Below are 15,836 nucleotides of genomic sequence, written 5' to 3' on the forward strand. Positions count from 1 at the left end.
AGTCTTAATTACTTTTATGCCTTTTGTCAATAATCTATGAAATTCTGCAGTAAAGTTTGTATATTAGGCAAATTTATAATGTTAATTTTTGATGAATGAAGATCAATGGTTTGGAAAAATAGAATGACTCGTGTGCCATATCTGAAGTGGAATCAGACTTAAAAAAGATTTTACTTGTTATTGAATTAAAACGTAAAAAACTGAATTAAAAAATGGCATCATAGGCGAACAATTGTCCTGACAACAACATCTGAATAAAGTAAATTCTATCAACTTAGAAAAATTAGGCGTATATACTTTCAAATGTAATAATTCCTTACTACTCTTTTAAAGTCTTTTTTTTCGACCTGTAGGCAATTACTGTACTTTTTTCGAAACCTATCGTAAGTTTACTTGTGGATATCGGTAGTCTTCTCGCATTAGGATGTGCGATGGTGATAATCGAAACCGATTGTCCTTGAAATCAAGATTTCGCTAATTAAAAAAGCCGCCTTGGTTATGGCTTACGCGAGAACTTCGATCTATGACACAGTTAAATATAAAATCAAAGTAACATTTAATAGTAAATTAGATTTATCGTGTAAATCTAATAAACGGAAAGGCAGATGTTTATCTAATTCAGCATCTCGCCTTGCCTTTCTCTGATTCAGAGAATATTGAAGTTCTGTTTTAATGAAAAGTTACTCAGAGTATAATCTCATGAGGAGCAAACCCGATTGGTAGTCGTATTTTTTATATAAGAGATATGGCACTTTCACTGAGGGCTGCTTCACGTCATCCCACAGCCGAAGTTAGCTATACCATAACCCAAGGTTAATAAACATATTGCTTATATAAAAGGAAATTGTCCTGCTTCTATTCTCCTGAATCGACACGAACCCTCCGCCACTCGAAAAATAATTAACCCTCCTATTCGAACGTTTCATTAAGCATAGAGAAAATAACTGCGAGTTAGGGAGTAAATTTTGAATTACCCTAGCTGGTGTCAGGACTAAAGTACACTGAGGTCGCTTGATCTTTACTCTTCCTTATGTTTATTTAAACATTTCATAGCCATCCAATACAGTGGACAGATTCTTACAGAACCCGATCGCAAACTTACTAATTTACAGAACATCTATTCATTGAGAATTTCAAAGTAATTTACAGGAAGTGAGAAAGTAAATAAGATTAAATTTATATAAACAAAGTCATAATCATCTCCAGCATTATTGGAATTCTTAGAAAAGAAGTCATTTCGAAAAAGTCATACTTAATATTTTGATTACTGTTTTACTTATTACATTTACTATAACACTTCTATTTCCTTTTATTCATAGTTATTTTCTTATTAAACTTAATTAGTATTTACTTATTTATATAATACATTAATTATTTATCCGAAATGAAATTAATTTACTTGTTTAACAAAAAAATATTTTATACAACAGTTAACAAGATTTTCTCAATCTAAATTATATTTAGGAGTCCTTTTCGGATTGACATATGGTTTATGTAACGCCGCAGGTATACTATCACCATACATTGCTGGAATTATATTAGAGAAACATGTAAGTTAAATGTTATTAAAATTTATATATATAAATTATTATTAAATTGGTTTATTAATTTTTAATTATTCAGCAAGGAGAATTGGTTCAATGGAGCTACGTGTTCTATATGGTCTCTTTCGCTTATTTTCTCAGTGGTGTAATATTTCTGTTCGGAGCTACTGCGGAACTTCAACCCTGGGCTACCATTAATACAGACAAGAAAAAACACGATAATAATTAATTGTCAACATTAGTCCAATCTTTGTAATGATGAAGACTTTGCTCATAAAATCATTAGAATCAAAAGCATGCAGAATTGGTTATCCATGTTATACTACCACCATCCTTGTCATGCCTTTGCTATTAATTTCTTATGCACATGATTCTTCAAAAAGTTATTTTGTCTGATTTTCAATTGCCAAGTCATATTAGAACGCTTATAATAGTTCTTAACATAAAAGCAGAATTCATACTGTAACAAGTTAATCGATTATGTGTTACACCGAATCGATTATAGCTACTGTATATTTGTTTGGTTTAGAAAAAATAAAAATGATATGTCAAGAATATATCTTTGTTATCATTAAAAATTGCAACATTTTACGTTAAATGGGGAGAATTTCACGCTAATTGCTCTCTTATAAAGCGATGTTTAGATGTCACTCTATTAGTACACTTACTGTTGTTCTAACAAATAATTTCGCAGCTATCTACAAAATTAAAAATAAATTCTAAAATGAAAAACTCTGCGCAGAATGTTGTATATTTATAAAAGTTATTTTCCAAATTATAATGTGTTTCCAGATCGAAACACAATTCACGTACAGTGCGATGTAGCATCACATTAAAAACTCGAAATCTTAAAAATCTTAACGAATAAATTAGATGAATTTAAAAACAAATTTATAAGTTGATTATTTAATGATTTCATGTTTATTTCATAGAATATAAAAATAAAAGATTTCTATTGTTAGTTTAGTAATTCAGATTTTACTACGGTTAACACTTTAATTGTTGCGATTTGCGAAGGTTTGAGAAAAGATATCAGTGCGAATATTGCTGAAGCAGTTAATGTGTACGTAATTTTTAAATTTATTTTGATCTTCATTCAAGTATCAAGCGATGCTAGAGGAATTTCATTGATCTGGATTTGACAATATTTATCCAGTGGACGAATGGAAGGATGCAGAAGTTCCAATTCGATCCGAGAGGCAGAATGAAATTAAAGATTTCATCATAAAATACCCGATTATGTCTAAATTACTAAATATTAATACAAAAAAGACCTTCGATGAGGTTTTACCAAAAGTTATTATTCAAGCTAAATCCAAAAGAAAATACGAAGACAGAAGGCCGAATACCGTCCAAAATTCCTTCTGTTCCATTTATCTTTCACATTGAACCAAGTTACAAGAAAAAGTCATTAACACACCTGAGAAAGAATCGGAAGATAAAATAAAACTACAATAGATTGGAAAAAATGAAAAAGTTTGAAATATTTATACAACAAATATAAATATACGAACTCTTCGAATTATTCTTCATAATATCAATGTATTATAGGGAAGAATTCGTATCAAAATATCCATGGTTTAGAGAACATCGAGTATTAATCCATATGATTGGTTTCACAACAACGTTTATGACCATCGCTCTGGTAATCATTATGATAAAATTAATTCCTGCACGAAAACGAGTGTTGCATTATTAAAAATAAACTGATTTCCAGAGACTCAGCATGAAAAAATGACATTGATTTGAAGAAACCATTACTAAACACTCACGAAGAATCTGATATATAAAAATTCAAGATTTTCTCGTTCAAACAAATATTAAGTGGTTAATTTCAAGTATTGAATTGCAGATTATATCATGGCCAAATTGAAATATTTATGTTGTCGATAATGTAATCTTATATGATTCTGTTGTAGGGTTTCAAACATTGGTTAATTTGTGGATTGATTATTTAGATGAACATAATTTTGAATTTAAATTTGAATAAGTCTAAAGATTTCATTTTCAGTATAGGTGTTAAAAATACGCTGGTGCATAGAAGGAGGGTTCCTCAATTGATGTCACTTTTGATTACCAATAAATAGGTGTTATTTTTTCGGCTAATGGCTCATTTCGGTTGCACAACTCTAATATAAAGATTCATGCTAGATTATTGACGAGTAAAATTATTTAATTGGTTACGAAACTTTTTACGGTAAATCAAGATTACATGGTGGAAAAAATTCTGATAGCTGTGAATGTGAAAATACATTTTACCGGTATTTCCCATTTTCCGTTCGAAATCACTATCTGTTCCTTAGAAGTGTGGATTAGTTGTTGTAGAATATATTGGTAATACATTTACCAAAATTTCCTGTTATTTTTGATCGAATACTAGTTTGACTCGTTATTCATACTTACAAAGTATTATATATAAGGTTATTGCTGATCTCATATAATAACTTTAGATTCTCCAGGCTGAAGTAAACATGTAAAAATTCTGTAATTCATTAATAAAAACATTTGGTTTACTTACTTTTATAGTTTTACTTTTTTTAAAAACATTAATTTTCAGCTAAGTATTTTAAAACCTTTCACTTTACGTCTGATGCCTTGAGATAAATTACAAGTAATAAATTTAAATCAAAATAGAAATAATAAAACGGAAATAATACGTAATTGTGTAAATGATAACAAAATAGATAACTTTCTTAAAATAATAAAATGAATAGATATAAAAAATAAATTTTGCATTTACTTGATAAAAAATTAAGACTGCTCGACGTTTAAACAGTAGTAAGTTAGCTATGGCATTGAAAAGTAAGTATATTTTTTAAAGAAAAATACGTTGACTCGTTATAATTTCACATTTTGAATTAAATAGATTAATTTTTATTTATATTATGTAATTATATTGTTATTCACAGTACGTTACTTATTGCAGTTTGTAGGTTAATTAATAACAGATTATGAGTTCGTGCCTGACCAACGGGTTGGCTACGTGCAGTTTCTCGTATTTTCTTCACGTGTCTAATATCTAAATAGGGAAATTTCCCATAGAAGAAATAATTTCAGATTTGTTAAATATTGAAATGTCTCTAATTTTACTATATTAATATTGCGTAAAAAAAGGATAATAGTAGTCATTTCTATATCTTTTACTATGGAAACTTTTGTTAATTTTAGTAAACATTTTATAATGTAGCTGAATATTTATAATTTTATCGCGCAAATACAAAGGGTTCTTCTATCTTTAAAATAAATGAAAATCAACTTATGCAGTTATCGGAAAATGTTCTGTAATTATTACAAAACATTTTCCATACAAAAACTGGATAATATCAATAAAAGATAAGTCTTTTTGACTTTGGAGAAAATCTCGTGTAAAAAAATTAGTGATTATTTTGATTTAATACAGAAAAATCTTAATTATTAGAAATTATTTACGTTGCAGAAAGTGTTCCAGCACGTTATGTACTAGTATTATTTATCTTCCTGACGTCAATGGTACTGAAAAGTCAGAGAGCGATGATGAACGTAGCAATTTTATCCATGGTCAATCACTCGGCGATATTTATTATGCAAAACGAAACACATTCTGACGAATGTCCCGGAGGTAACGAAGAAAATGTCACATATACCTATATGGAGGTAGGTTATGCTAGTTAATTATATCATGTACATGATATATGCATTAATTTTATGCTTTGTCGTTATCTATTGCAATTTGATTTTTTCTTTTTTTTTGGTAATTTCTAATTTATATTTAGATTTTTTCAGTCAAGTATAGTTTATAAGTAATCAAATTTTTAAGGGTTTCCTAATATTCTTAATATTTTAAGGTTTATATTGAGTTTAGTCATGAAATAACTTAGTCTTACTTTATTCACAGTACAGTCAAACCTCGGTTTTCGAACGAATCTGTTCACGAACAGAATTTCGAAGAGATAATTGCATCGGTTATCGAACAAGAAATTCGACGAGAGAAAAATTTGTTTATTTTAATTTTTAATTAAAAATTAAAAATTCAACTTTTTGAAAAGAATTATGTTCGAAAACCCAGGTTTCACTGTATATAATATAAAAAAACTGTAAAGTGTTACCAGACAAAAGGAACAGCATTGCTAGTTGTCCCGGCTGGTTATTTATTGATTCACCCTTATATAATAGATATTGAATATTCATTTAATGTGTTGAGGTTATTGTAAATAAAATATATTTGCAGGGAACTCATGTCTGGACACAGTCGACTCAAGGTATTATTCTTGGAAGTTATTTTTATGGTTACGTCTTTGCACAAGTGGTCGGTGGTTACGTGACATTCTTATTAGGTCCCAAAAACGTTTTCATAGCTACTGCCTTAATTTCATCTATATTTGTATTATTAACTCCAACCACCACAAATTACGGTGTTGCAATTGTATCATTAGTGCAAACTATAATAGGCTTATCACAGGTAACATTTAGTTTATATTCTTATATTTTTTGTGCTATACAGTAAAATTGACAAACTTTTACGTTGTAGGGTTTATTTTATCCTGCATCATATACTATCTTAGCTAGATGGAGTCCCGTAAATGAAAAGTCAAGATTCGTTTCTATATGTGCTAGTGGAAACCAAGTTGGCTCAATCACAGGAATGATCGTAACTGGTTACCTCTGCCAATATGGATTTGCCGGAGGATGGCCATCCAGTTTTTATGTTTTTGGTAAAAATAAAATTGTTTAATTATCATAATTATTTTCATTATAAATATTGAAATATAAAAATGGTTGTACCTTATTGACTATAAGAAGTTTTATTACTTACAAAATGAAATCAGCGTTGAAGTCTTTCAACGTTCTTCATTTCTCTACGCTTTATTATTATTAAACTGTAAATAATAATAGAGTTTCACAAAAATACCCTAACGCATGAGTTTAGTATTCTTAAAAGTTTAAAATTACTGTTTTAGCATAATGCATAATGTAATTAATTTAAAATTCGCCATAAAAATATATAATTTATGTTTTTAAAGACATACAGATATTGGAATAAGTCTAATTTTTAAATTGATAATATGGAACAGTAAAATAATTTGAAAATTAATTTCCATTGTGCGGAAGAACTGTTTTACATTTTACGTAATTTATTAGGTTAGGGTTCAATACAATTCGTTCAAAAATTGTTTAACTTCAACTGTAAATTTATCATAAGAATAAGCTACAAGTAACCTGAAGTTGCTTTTTAGGCAAGTTGAGTTGTTCACAGCTGAATTTGATTAAACAAAGAATTCAATTCTAGAAAAAATTGAATTAAATTTTTCAACAGTCTTCATATATTAATTAATTAATTATTTCATGTTATCACTTGGAATTCTTAGCTAATTCTGTCTTTTAAAGTAAACGAGTTCATTGAGTTCGCAGTAAAATTCTCATCTTTTAATTTTTTTCTGCCTCTTATAATTTTCAAGAAAGTGCTACAAGGTAAGTCTTTTTTATAGAGTGCATGTATAATTGAAAATAATCGATTTAGATATTTTAATATCTTTATTTTCATTGGAAATACGTTATGCTTTCTTGACACAAAGATAGAAATGCTTGGTTCATATTATAGGAAAACTTTAAGTCTTATTTAAATTTGCATTTTTAATTTAATGTATATGAGAATTCCAGTGTTTACGTATTCGCAGTTTGACATCAAATAAAAAATTATCTATTTTAATTAATTACAAAAAGTATGGTACTAATTAAAATTTAAGTTAACAAAAAGTAAGAAGATAGAGTATAGTCTATACAAAAACTGCTTTAATGTCATAACAACCAATTTATTGTGTGAATAAGTTTAAAAATAATTATTTTTGTATAATTTTAAATGGAAAAATTAAATCTTGATATAATTTGGCATTAAATATAGGCTAAGTTTTATTCCTTTTATTTTGCTATAAACAGTGTTATTATTTTTTTCTTTGAGAAATATTATATATTGCAATTTAAACAGAGAAAATAATATATTACGGTGAAATAACCGAAACGCGATCTCCTTATTTCATTTAAAAACTTCAACTGTATTTGGTGATAAACGATGTGCTAGTAGGATATACGAATATATCTCCTATATATTTGATGGAAAGTACCAGGCTTGGGCCACTATCACGTTCACTATGAGCGCAAAAATATTGGCCATCATGGATGAGGAATGAAGAAAGACATTTTATGATAATTTAACACGACCTGGATCGTATTCGAACTTCGATTCTCCGAGGCGATTGGCTAATATCTATAATCTAGTTGACTTTATGATACGTAATTCAAACTAACCAATGAGAATTTCAGATTATCTGAATTACAAAATAAAAGAAATTAAATAGATAGATCATATATTATAATCATCCAATGATTGTATTATCTTTTTATTTTGGAAAACAACTTCTTTATCAAGTTCATTATAATATATTTTAACTCTATACATCTCAAGCGAATGAAATCTTGAATTGTAACTTAAACTAGGTGTACTTTATCAGGACTTCCGATAGGTTTCTGTCAATGATGTCATTTTTCTATCTTTTTCAATTTATTTTCTTCAAGTATGTATAGAAGGATATTTTTTCACATTGTATAAATTATATATGTAATGACGTTTAGAAACGTCATTGCATATATAATAAAAATGTGTCATCTCATGAAATCTCTCGAAAAATATCGGGATTTCTTCTTTTAAAGTTTGATTATTTTTGCTAATTTTTCTTTAGTAAGGGTCTGAATTTTATTAACGAGACCAAGCTACTAAATGTTTAACTGTAATTGATGAAACAATGCACTTTCGATGTTCAGAAAGTCTGCCTTTTTTTATAATAGTAATCTAGTCATATAGATTGCCTGTTCAGTTTAAAATACGAAAATAATTATAAAAGTTTAGTTACAATGAAAATTTACATTGTGTTATTATATAATTTCATGTTAATACTACATAAAGTTAGATCGATAAATAGAAGTTTTTTAAATTAAAGATAAATAATTACAATTTATTTTATTTTTTTTAATTTAAGAAGTTAGCAATAATACAGATAACTGATGTATGGTATGATCTTATTTATCCATTGTAAAAGAGACAGGAAACACTAAATATTGAATATCACGGAAATAGAGTAAAATAGTGTGTTATGTGTTTTTGTTTATCATGTAAATTTATTCCAATAAAAATACAGTAAAAAATACTTGCAATTAAACAGGTTCATAATTGAAAAAAAAAAAAAAAAACATTTAAGAGCAAAATATGTTTTCATTTTTAAAGTCCTCCTCAGCAAAACCTCTGTCATAACTATGTTGACACTATGCTGTATTGTGGAAATATCCTTAACTCTTTATAGCGCTTCCAAATTTCATTTTAACGCAATTCTTACATTGTACGAAAATATAGTATATATCATTTTTATTACGCATGAGAAGGATTTTAATTGTATATAAAAATATTTGATGTATAAACTATGCACAATTCAGGAAAATAAGCATGAGAATAAAATTTAGAAATTAAAATCCTTCTCATGCGTAATAAAAATGATTATCATTTTTAACTTATTCATAAAAGGTCGTAAAATTAATAAAAATCAAATATCTTATTAATTTTATGACCTTTTGTGGATTATAGATCAGCCTACTCAAATGGTTTTTATTGTGATATTTATAAATATAAAATTAATCTATTTATAACATTATATCTTTTATTTTTATTCAAATATTTAAATTAATTTTCATAATCTATCTGTAATCTCATACATTACTACTATTCCATACTACAGTGCCATACATCTTATGGCTTTCTTTTAAGTATTACGCTACTACATGGTATTTATGACATCATAAAGTACTTCGCATGTAAATTGACGTTATGAGACTAAAATAAAATTGTAATATATAAACTAATACCTAATTAATATTCAGGAAAAACTGCTTATTTAATTAATATAAACAAAAACAGTAAATAATCAGACTACTGAATTTATATTTTATTTTCTAATTGATAGAAATTTCTATATTTAAACTAGTCACATTGAATTGATCTCATTCGAATCAATAAAATGATTTGATCGGAACTAATCTGAATTGAACGACATCGGTATCGATGTCGTTCAATTCAGAAAACGTTGGCTGCGTTAATTTCTCGACACTAATACTATGAGTGCCATCTGTTGTTTAATACGAGAAGTATAAATTAAATAAGTGCAGAAACAAAAGCAAATAATGGGCTAACAAGAAATCGATTTATAATATGAAAATAAATTAATTAATATCAAAAGTGAAATATTTTTCTGTATTAGAATTTAGGAATGAAATTCGTTTTAAAATTATTTTTACTTCATTATATAATATACATTACTGTTATAGAAATAGTTATTTCACTAGACACAGAAATTACTTTTTAAACATATATTTTCAGTAATGAATGTTATCTTCTTTCGAAAAACGTTAAATGCTGACTGTTTTTTTTTTTTCCTGCTATACAATCAACTTGTAAGCTGATTTTCCACTATAAGTAAAGAAAATCGGCTGTTCAATTTAGTATGTTATACAACAAAATAAAACCTATGAAGAACTAGGACAAGTATATGTATAGGAAATTTCGAAATGTGTCAATATAAACAAAGATATTCAAATTATAGATAAACAGGTTTCGTCATCGAGCTGGCAATGTTTTCTGGATTTCTTCATGCTTCTAACACTTAAGTAGGGGCCAGTTTACAGAAAGTTCTCTCGGGAGTCACTCTCCTTGGCAGATTGTCCATCCTTATCCTATTAAATTAACCAACCAACCAACTACACCAGGGCATAGCTAGACCAACTTTAATAGGATATCAAATGGTGGTATATCCTTATCGGGAGGTCTTGAGTCCCGATAAGGACATCCCACCTTAGGGGAAAAGAGTCCGGAAAATTTTTAAAATATAATATAATGTATGCTATTAAATAATGTACGAACAAAAAACATTCGAAATTTTAAATGTTAAAAACTATTTACAGATACTTATTTAAAAAATACAAGTAATCAAAGAGAATTTTATCATTTGAAACCATGGATAGGGATGGCTCAAAATTTTTAGGATAGATGTGCCAATCCCGATCACCCCACTCTAATTAGGGGCTTACAACTACAATGTACGAGATGGGATGCACACAATAGCTTACAAAAACTAAAAGTATTACGATTTAATTAAATTTTTATCATATCCAAAAGAAGAAAAATGACCAATCATATTGGTTCTTTCTTTCTTTTTATGTACAGTAATATGAAGCACATCGGCAATTATGCTCATTACGGATGGTCAGTCGATATGGTAAGCCAATTCGAATGATTAGATAATGACGGTTTGAACAAAACTATTCTTAGAAAATTTAGATATAAATCAAATTTAAAGTGGGATTACTCTGTGTTAGTAGAAGGATCACCGATCTTACCACAAACTAATGGAAAGCTTATGACAATATTTTAAAGCAAATTTGACAAACATAGAAAGAATGCAATCAGTATTTAATTAATCACAATATGAAAAATAATTTCCAGCTTTGGCTTAACTATTCATTAACTTTTAGACTTCTGTAGTATTTATAAAACTAAAATAATAATTTTCGTTCAAGATTTATTATTTTAAACTTCAANATTTCATGTTGTACGAGGGTTTTACCCATTTCTCGAACCGTGTCAGAGTGAATCCGTGCAATAAAAGTACCATGTTATACGGGGGATGGTACCAATTCTCGAACCGTGTTCGAGCGAATCCGTGCTGTAGAAGTGCCGTGTTATACGGGGGTTACCTGTATAAATTAACTTAAATAAGAAATATATTTCCTGTAAATTTATTATTAATGATGCAAATAGTAATTTTTCAATATAAATTTGCAAGCTTAATGCTATATTAAATTATCTAAGCTAAATTGCTTGTTACTATGTGCTATGGTAAACAAGAGTAACAATGAAAATCATAAATTATTTAATATATTATTAATTTAATCATTAAATAATAAATAATACTGTATGTTCAGTTTTCAAAGTTAGATATTTTCTCATAAAATTTCTTTGTATTCACGTGTACTTTATGTATTTCTTTAATAATCGTTTATGCTAATAAACCTTATTATATTAAGTTTAATAATTAGTATTATAAATAAATTGTTATAACTGATCGAATGATTTCAAATAAAGTATTAGTATATAACGTTGGAAGAAAATGTAATAATTGGAATTTTAGAACAATAATATTTTTCAAATGGTTCTCATAAGAATAAAAGTTTATTTTATATTTATTTAAATATATATTTTAAAAATTTTTGTAATTTTTTATATTTTAGTTAATGGAATAAATTTCAATTTATTTCTCGAATTAGCACTATTTAAACGGAAAAATCAGTTCATTCCAGTTTGTCTGTTTTCCTCAATATTTCTCTTGGAATAATTTTTTGTTGATGAAAGAAAAGTGTAGAAGAATTGTCCGATCTAATTAAATATCTCGATCAATTAATCGTATAATTAAAAATGAAGATAAAGAATTTAATCAAACCGAATTACAAAAAGATAAATAAAAAAAAAGTTGGACTTTTAACACCCGATTTGTACAATAAATCGATTTTGGTTTTAGTAAATTGAAAATGATTAATCTTATAATAATCTCAAAATAAAAAAAAATATAATTTTAAATTATAGATTTACATATAAACGTTTTTCAGGCAGTCATTATTTCAGCAATAGTAGACGAGACACCTTTAGAATACCATAACTATCGTTTTCCTAAATGGTCAGTGGCATTAGGATGGGGATTTGGATTATCTTCGGTGGCTGTCATACCTATCATTGCCATCTTCAAGTTACTTTTCACACCTGGATCTTGCGCAAGGGTAAATAAATATATACCAAGCCAAAATATTATCTTTGCCTTTAATTTTTTTTTAATTTTCATTACAGAGAATTGCCTATAATATTACGCCTGAAGAACAACATAAATATCTCGAAGAAGACAAAACCGTAAAGAGATTTGAGGTAAAAAAATTTTTAATAATAACTGATTTACCAGATCAGACGTTCTTCACGTTTACTTTTTAACAACAATGTGGAACTTTTTATTGCGATTTTTAAGTCCAAAAAACAAAAAAAAAAGTCCTAAATATAATGGATGAAACTTATTAATAAATCTTCAGAAGGATGCAGAATGAGTATTGAGCTCCATCTCATTTCCATAAAGCAGTTTTGACGTATTTGAAAGTTTTCCTTTCGCAATAACTATTTCTATCGTCCTATTTTACATATTGTCAGGCTACAATTTTTAAATTTCAGACCAACTAAAGCCTGTTTGCCTGTCTGTCTGAAAAAAATACATATACATAGATAAAAGAGGTTTTTCAAGAATTGATTGAATCTAAGTTTCATTCTCATTGTTCTTGCCAGAGTCGATAGTTATAATCAGAGCATTCTAATGGAGTTCTAGGCGTTATCTTATTTGTTGGCGCACTTCAAACAAATATACTTAAAATTTTAAAGTTATGATATATAGGCCTAATTTCTCTTCGTTAAGTGGAAATGAAAATATTCATTCGAATGAATAAAGTAAACTGATGTTTAAAAAGTAATTTTCAAATGACTGTTATAGCCATATGCTACAGTATAAGTATGCTTGTATTAAGTGCAGAAAACTATGTAACAATAAAAAAAAATAGCTGTAGAAACGAAATTATGATTTATTTTCTCATTTAATTAAACACAAAATTTTTGAAAACATATTGGAATTAAACTAAAACATCGTGCGACTTTGTCTTATCGCGATAGAATTGAAAAGAAAGAAGCGAGCCTTGTGATTGTTAGACACAAAAAGGGCGATCTTTGTAGCTGATGGTCGCGGACGGGCGAACTTGCACTCGTCGCCAAGAAAGAGGCACTTTGCACCCGCCGGTCACGGGAGAGGCGATCTTAGTGGCCTGCCGGCCAAGAGAGAGGCTATCCTCGGAGCCTGCCGGTCACGGGAGAAGCAGTCCTTGTACTGACTGTCATACAGAGATTATCATTGCTCTTACTGACACGGAGAGACGATCCAAGTACAAAGTAATCGATGGCAATGCCCACTTGTGGAGACGTGGATAAAACCACTGAACACCGTAGTTGGTTGTGACTTCACGCCTGGCCAACGGGTTGGCTACGTGGAGTTTTGTAGGTTTTATTCACGTTAGTAACACTAAATAGGAGGACCAGTTTTCCATAAAAGACCTCCCGAGACGTATTCCTCTTCGACTGATTGCCTACGTGTCGCGCTGCCGTATACGAATAAAACCAAAACTAAAAGCAACCGACGCCAATTGCTTTGTTCTTGGACTCTGTTCGTTTTTTATATCTATTTTCTGTTAGGTGCACGCAATGCTGTTTTTTTATTTGACCCCTAAATTTTATCAGGCGTGCTCAAAGATCACGGACATTGTCATTTTGACCCCACTTTATATCGATAATGAAATCGCAGACCCATGTTTTCTACATTTACATTTATTTCATTTCTACATTCGTCGTCTCAATCAATAGAAAACGACAAAATTTTATCAAAATCGGCCCATCAAATTTTGAGAACGAACTCAATTCTATAAGTCACATAGAAGACGTATTAACGACATTGGGAGCTATTTGCGCGATATCCCTTTGTCTCACACTCTCGTAAAACGACCTTATATCTCGAAGATGAAGTCATAGACCTCCAATTTTTATTACATTTTTGGATTCCTCATCGCAATTAATGGAAAATGACAAAGTTTAATCAAAATCTATCGAACATATTTTGAGAAGGAACACAATTCTGTAAGCCACATAGAAGAGAGACTTTGCTAACGCTCCGCTCAATTATTTACGATCAAACTTTGAATTAAACCAATACTTCTTAATGATTTCTATTTTTAATGTATATAGTTTCATAATTCATAAGCTAAAAAAATTAGAACGTTTCACATAAACTATTAAAAATACTATTAACTATTTATTTCGTATTAATCAAAATAATGTTGAGAGTACAATATTCGTTAAATTTTCAATATATCGGTGTTGTATCGGATTGGTTCTTTACTATTATTGCGGCTTTTATCGATTAGATGAAATCTTGACAACGATGCAGGGTTTCTCAGAGATTCGGGTTATTTACTTTCTTAAGATTGCCGATATATTAAAACAAAACACATTTAAAAATTGGCTAAAGACTAATGACTTTTCCTTAATTCTCAAAGGCTCACTAGTGACCGAATGGATATCACTGAACACTAATTGGTTATTGGGGTTGTGAGTTCGCGCCAGACGAATGGGCTAACCGCGTGGAGTTTTCAGGATTTTCTTTACGTGTCTACCACCTAAATAAGAGTAATTTTCCCATAGAAAGTCCTCACGAGTTATTCCCTCCTTGGCAATTACCCATCTGTTGCGTTATCTCAGCAATTCGATTCAATCTTTAATACATAAAAATACAATGGAAGGAATAATTTGCAAAACCACGTTTTGGCAGACCTCATAAATATGAGGCTCGGATCAAATGGTTTCTCTGTGATTTAGAGCTTGACAATGTACTCAACTTAGAGAGAGGGGTGAATCCATTTTCACCTGGAACGATATGCAAGTTAAAATTATTGAAAAGTTATATTGTTTTAGAAAATATCAACTAGAAAATTGTATTAGAATCAAATGTAATCGTAAGTGTGAACGACTGATCTGAAAATACATAATAGTATAAATAATATATATATATTTTAAAAATTTTTATTCTAATTATTCTAAATTATAATTCTAGTGGAAGCATTGGATCCACGTATAAAATGAAAGATCTAGAAAATAATCCTAATCTATAAAACTACAAATAGAATCAAAATGATGATATATATAATTTTATTGTTGTATTATCGTGCCAATTAAGTGTACAGATGAAGATACTTATATTAACGAAACTATTCCAGAAAGAATGCAAAGAGAATTATATGTTGTTGAAAATACAAATAGTTTTCGAGGGCCATCTTATAATAAATAATTGATTTCTATGTTAGAATTAATTAGAAGACAAGCCGAAAGTCTTGTACGCCTAATGTATCCAATAATCTATTGCCAAATGTATGTGAAATTGAACTGAAAATTAAAAAAAAAAATTATTAATGTAAAAACTCAGAGAACTTGAAAAAAGAAAACATACCACGAATGATAATGTGTGATATATTTATTCTATTTTATTTTTGTCAGAATAAAAATGAATATTTAATATTTCGTTTACATGTAAGTCTAAAAATATATTTACAACAATTGTTGAAAGTCATATAAATCATTTATGTACAACA

At 28.6% G+C, this 15,836-nt stretch overlaps 2 protein-coding genes across 2 annotated transcripts; both read left to right on the forward strand.

Moving 5' to 3' along the window:
• The first annotated feature begins 4,305 nt into the window (after positions 1–4,305).
• Positions 4,306–6,486, forward strand: LOC111632751 (putative inorganic phosphate cotransporter). The gene is made up of 5 exons (XM_023377277.1): positions 4,306–4,346; positions 4,981–5,177; positions 5,752–5,982; positions 6,052–6,235; positions 6,482–6,486. Exons 1-5 carry the CDS (start codon positions 4,334–4,336, stop codon positions 6,484–6,486), a joined length of 630 nt encoding a protein of 209 aa, XP_023233045.1. The 5' UTR covers positions 4,306–4,333.
• A 4,303-nt stretch (positions 6,487–10,789) lies between these two features.
• LOC111632754 (sodium-dependent noradrenaline transporter-like) lies at positions 10,790–15,596 on the forward strand. Its single transcript, XM_023377278.1, has 4 exons — positions 10,790–10,837; positions 12,225–12,392; positions 12,460–12,534; positions 15,302–15,596. Exons 1-4 carry the CDS (start codon positions 10,790–10,792, stop codon positions 15,323–15,325), a joined length of 315 nt encoding a protein of 104 aa, XP_023233046.1. The 3' UTR covers positions 15,326–15,596.
• Positions 15,597–15,836: the final 240 nt, after the last annotated feature.

This window comes from Centruroides sculpturatus, unplaced genomic scaffold (genome assembly GCF_000671375.1).
Source record: "Centruroides sculpturatus isolate CEXI.00-Female unplaced genomic scaffold, Cexi_2.0 scaffold239, whole genome shotgun sequence".
NCBI classification, from domain to species: Eukaryota; Metazoa; Arthropoda; class Arachnida; order Scorpiones; family Buthidae; genus Centruroides; species Centruroides sculpturatus.

What these genes read in the sequence shown, in the direction of transcription:
- LOC111632754 (XM_023377278.1), top strand. Translation starts at nt 10,790, where the DNA reads ATGAAGCACATCGGCAATTATGCTCATTACGGATGGTCAGTCGATATG. An exon ending in ACGGATGGTCAGTCGATATG is followed by an intron (nt 10,838 to 12,224) that starts GTAAGCCAATTC and finishes AACGTTTTTCAG; the next exon opens with GCAGTCATTATTTCAGCAAT. An exon ending in CACCTGGATCTTGCGCAAGG is followed by an intron (nt 12,393 to 12,459) that starts GTAAATAAATAT and finishes TTTTCATTACAG; the next exon opens with AGAATTGCCTATAATATTAC.
- LOC111632751 (XM_023377277.1), top strand. An exon ending in TCACATATACCTATATGGAG is followed by an intron (nt 5,178 to 5,751) that starts GTAGGTTATGCT and finishes ATATATTTGCAG; the next exon opens with GGAACTCATGTCTGGACACA. An exon ending in CTATAATAGGCTTATCACAG is followed by an intron (nt 5,983 to 6,051) that starts GTAACATTTAGT and finishes TTTACGTTGTAG; the next exon opens with GGTTTATTTTATCCTGCATC.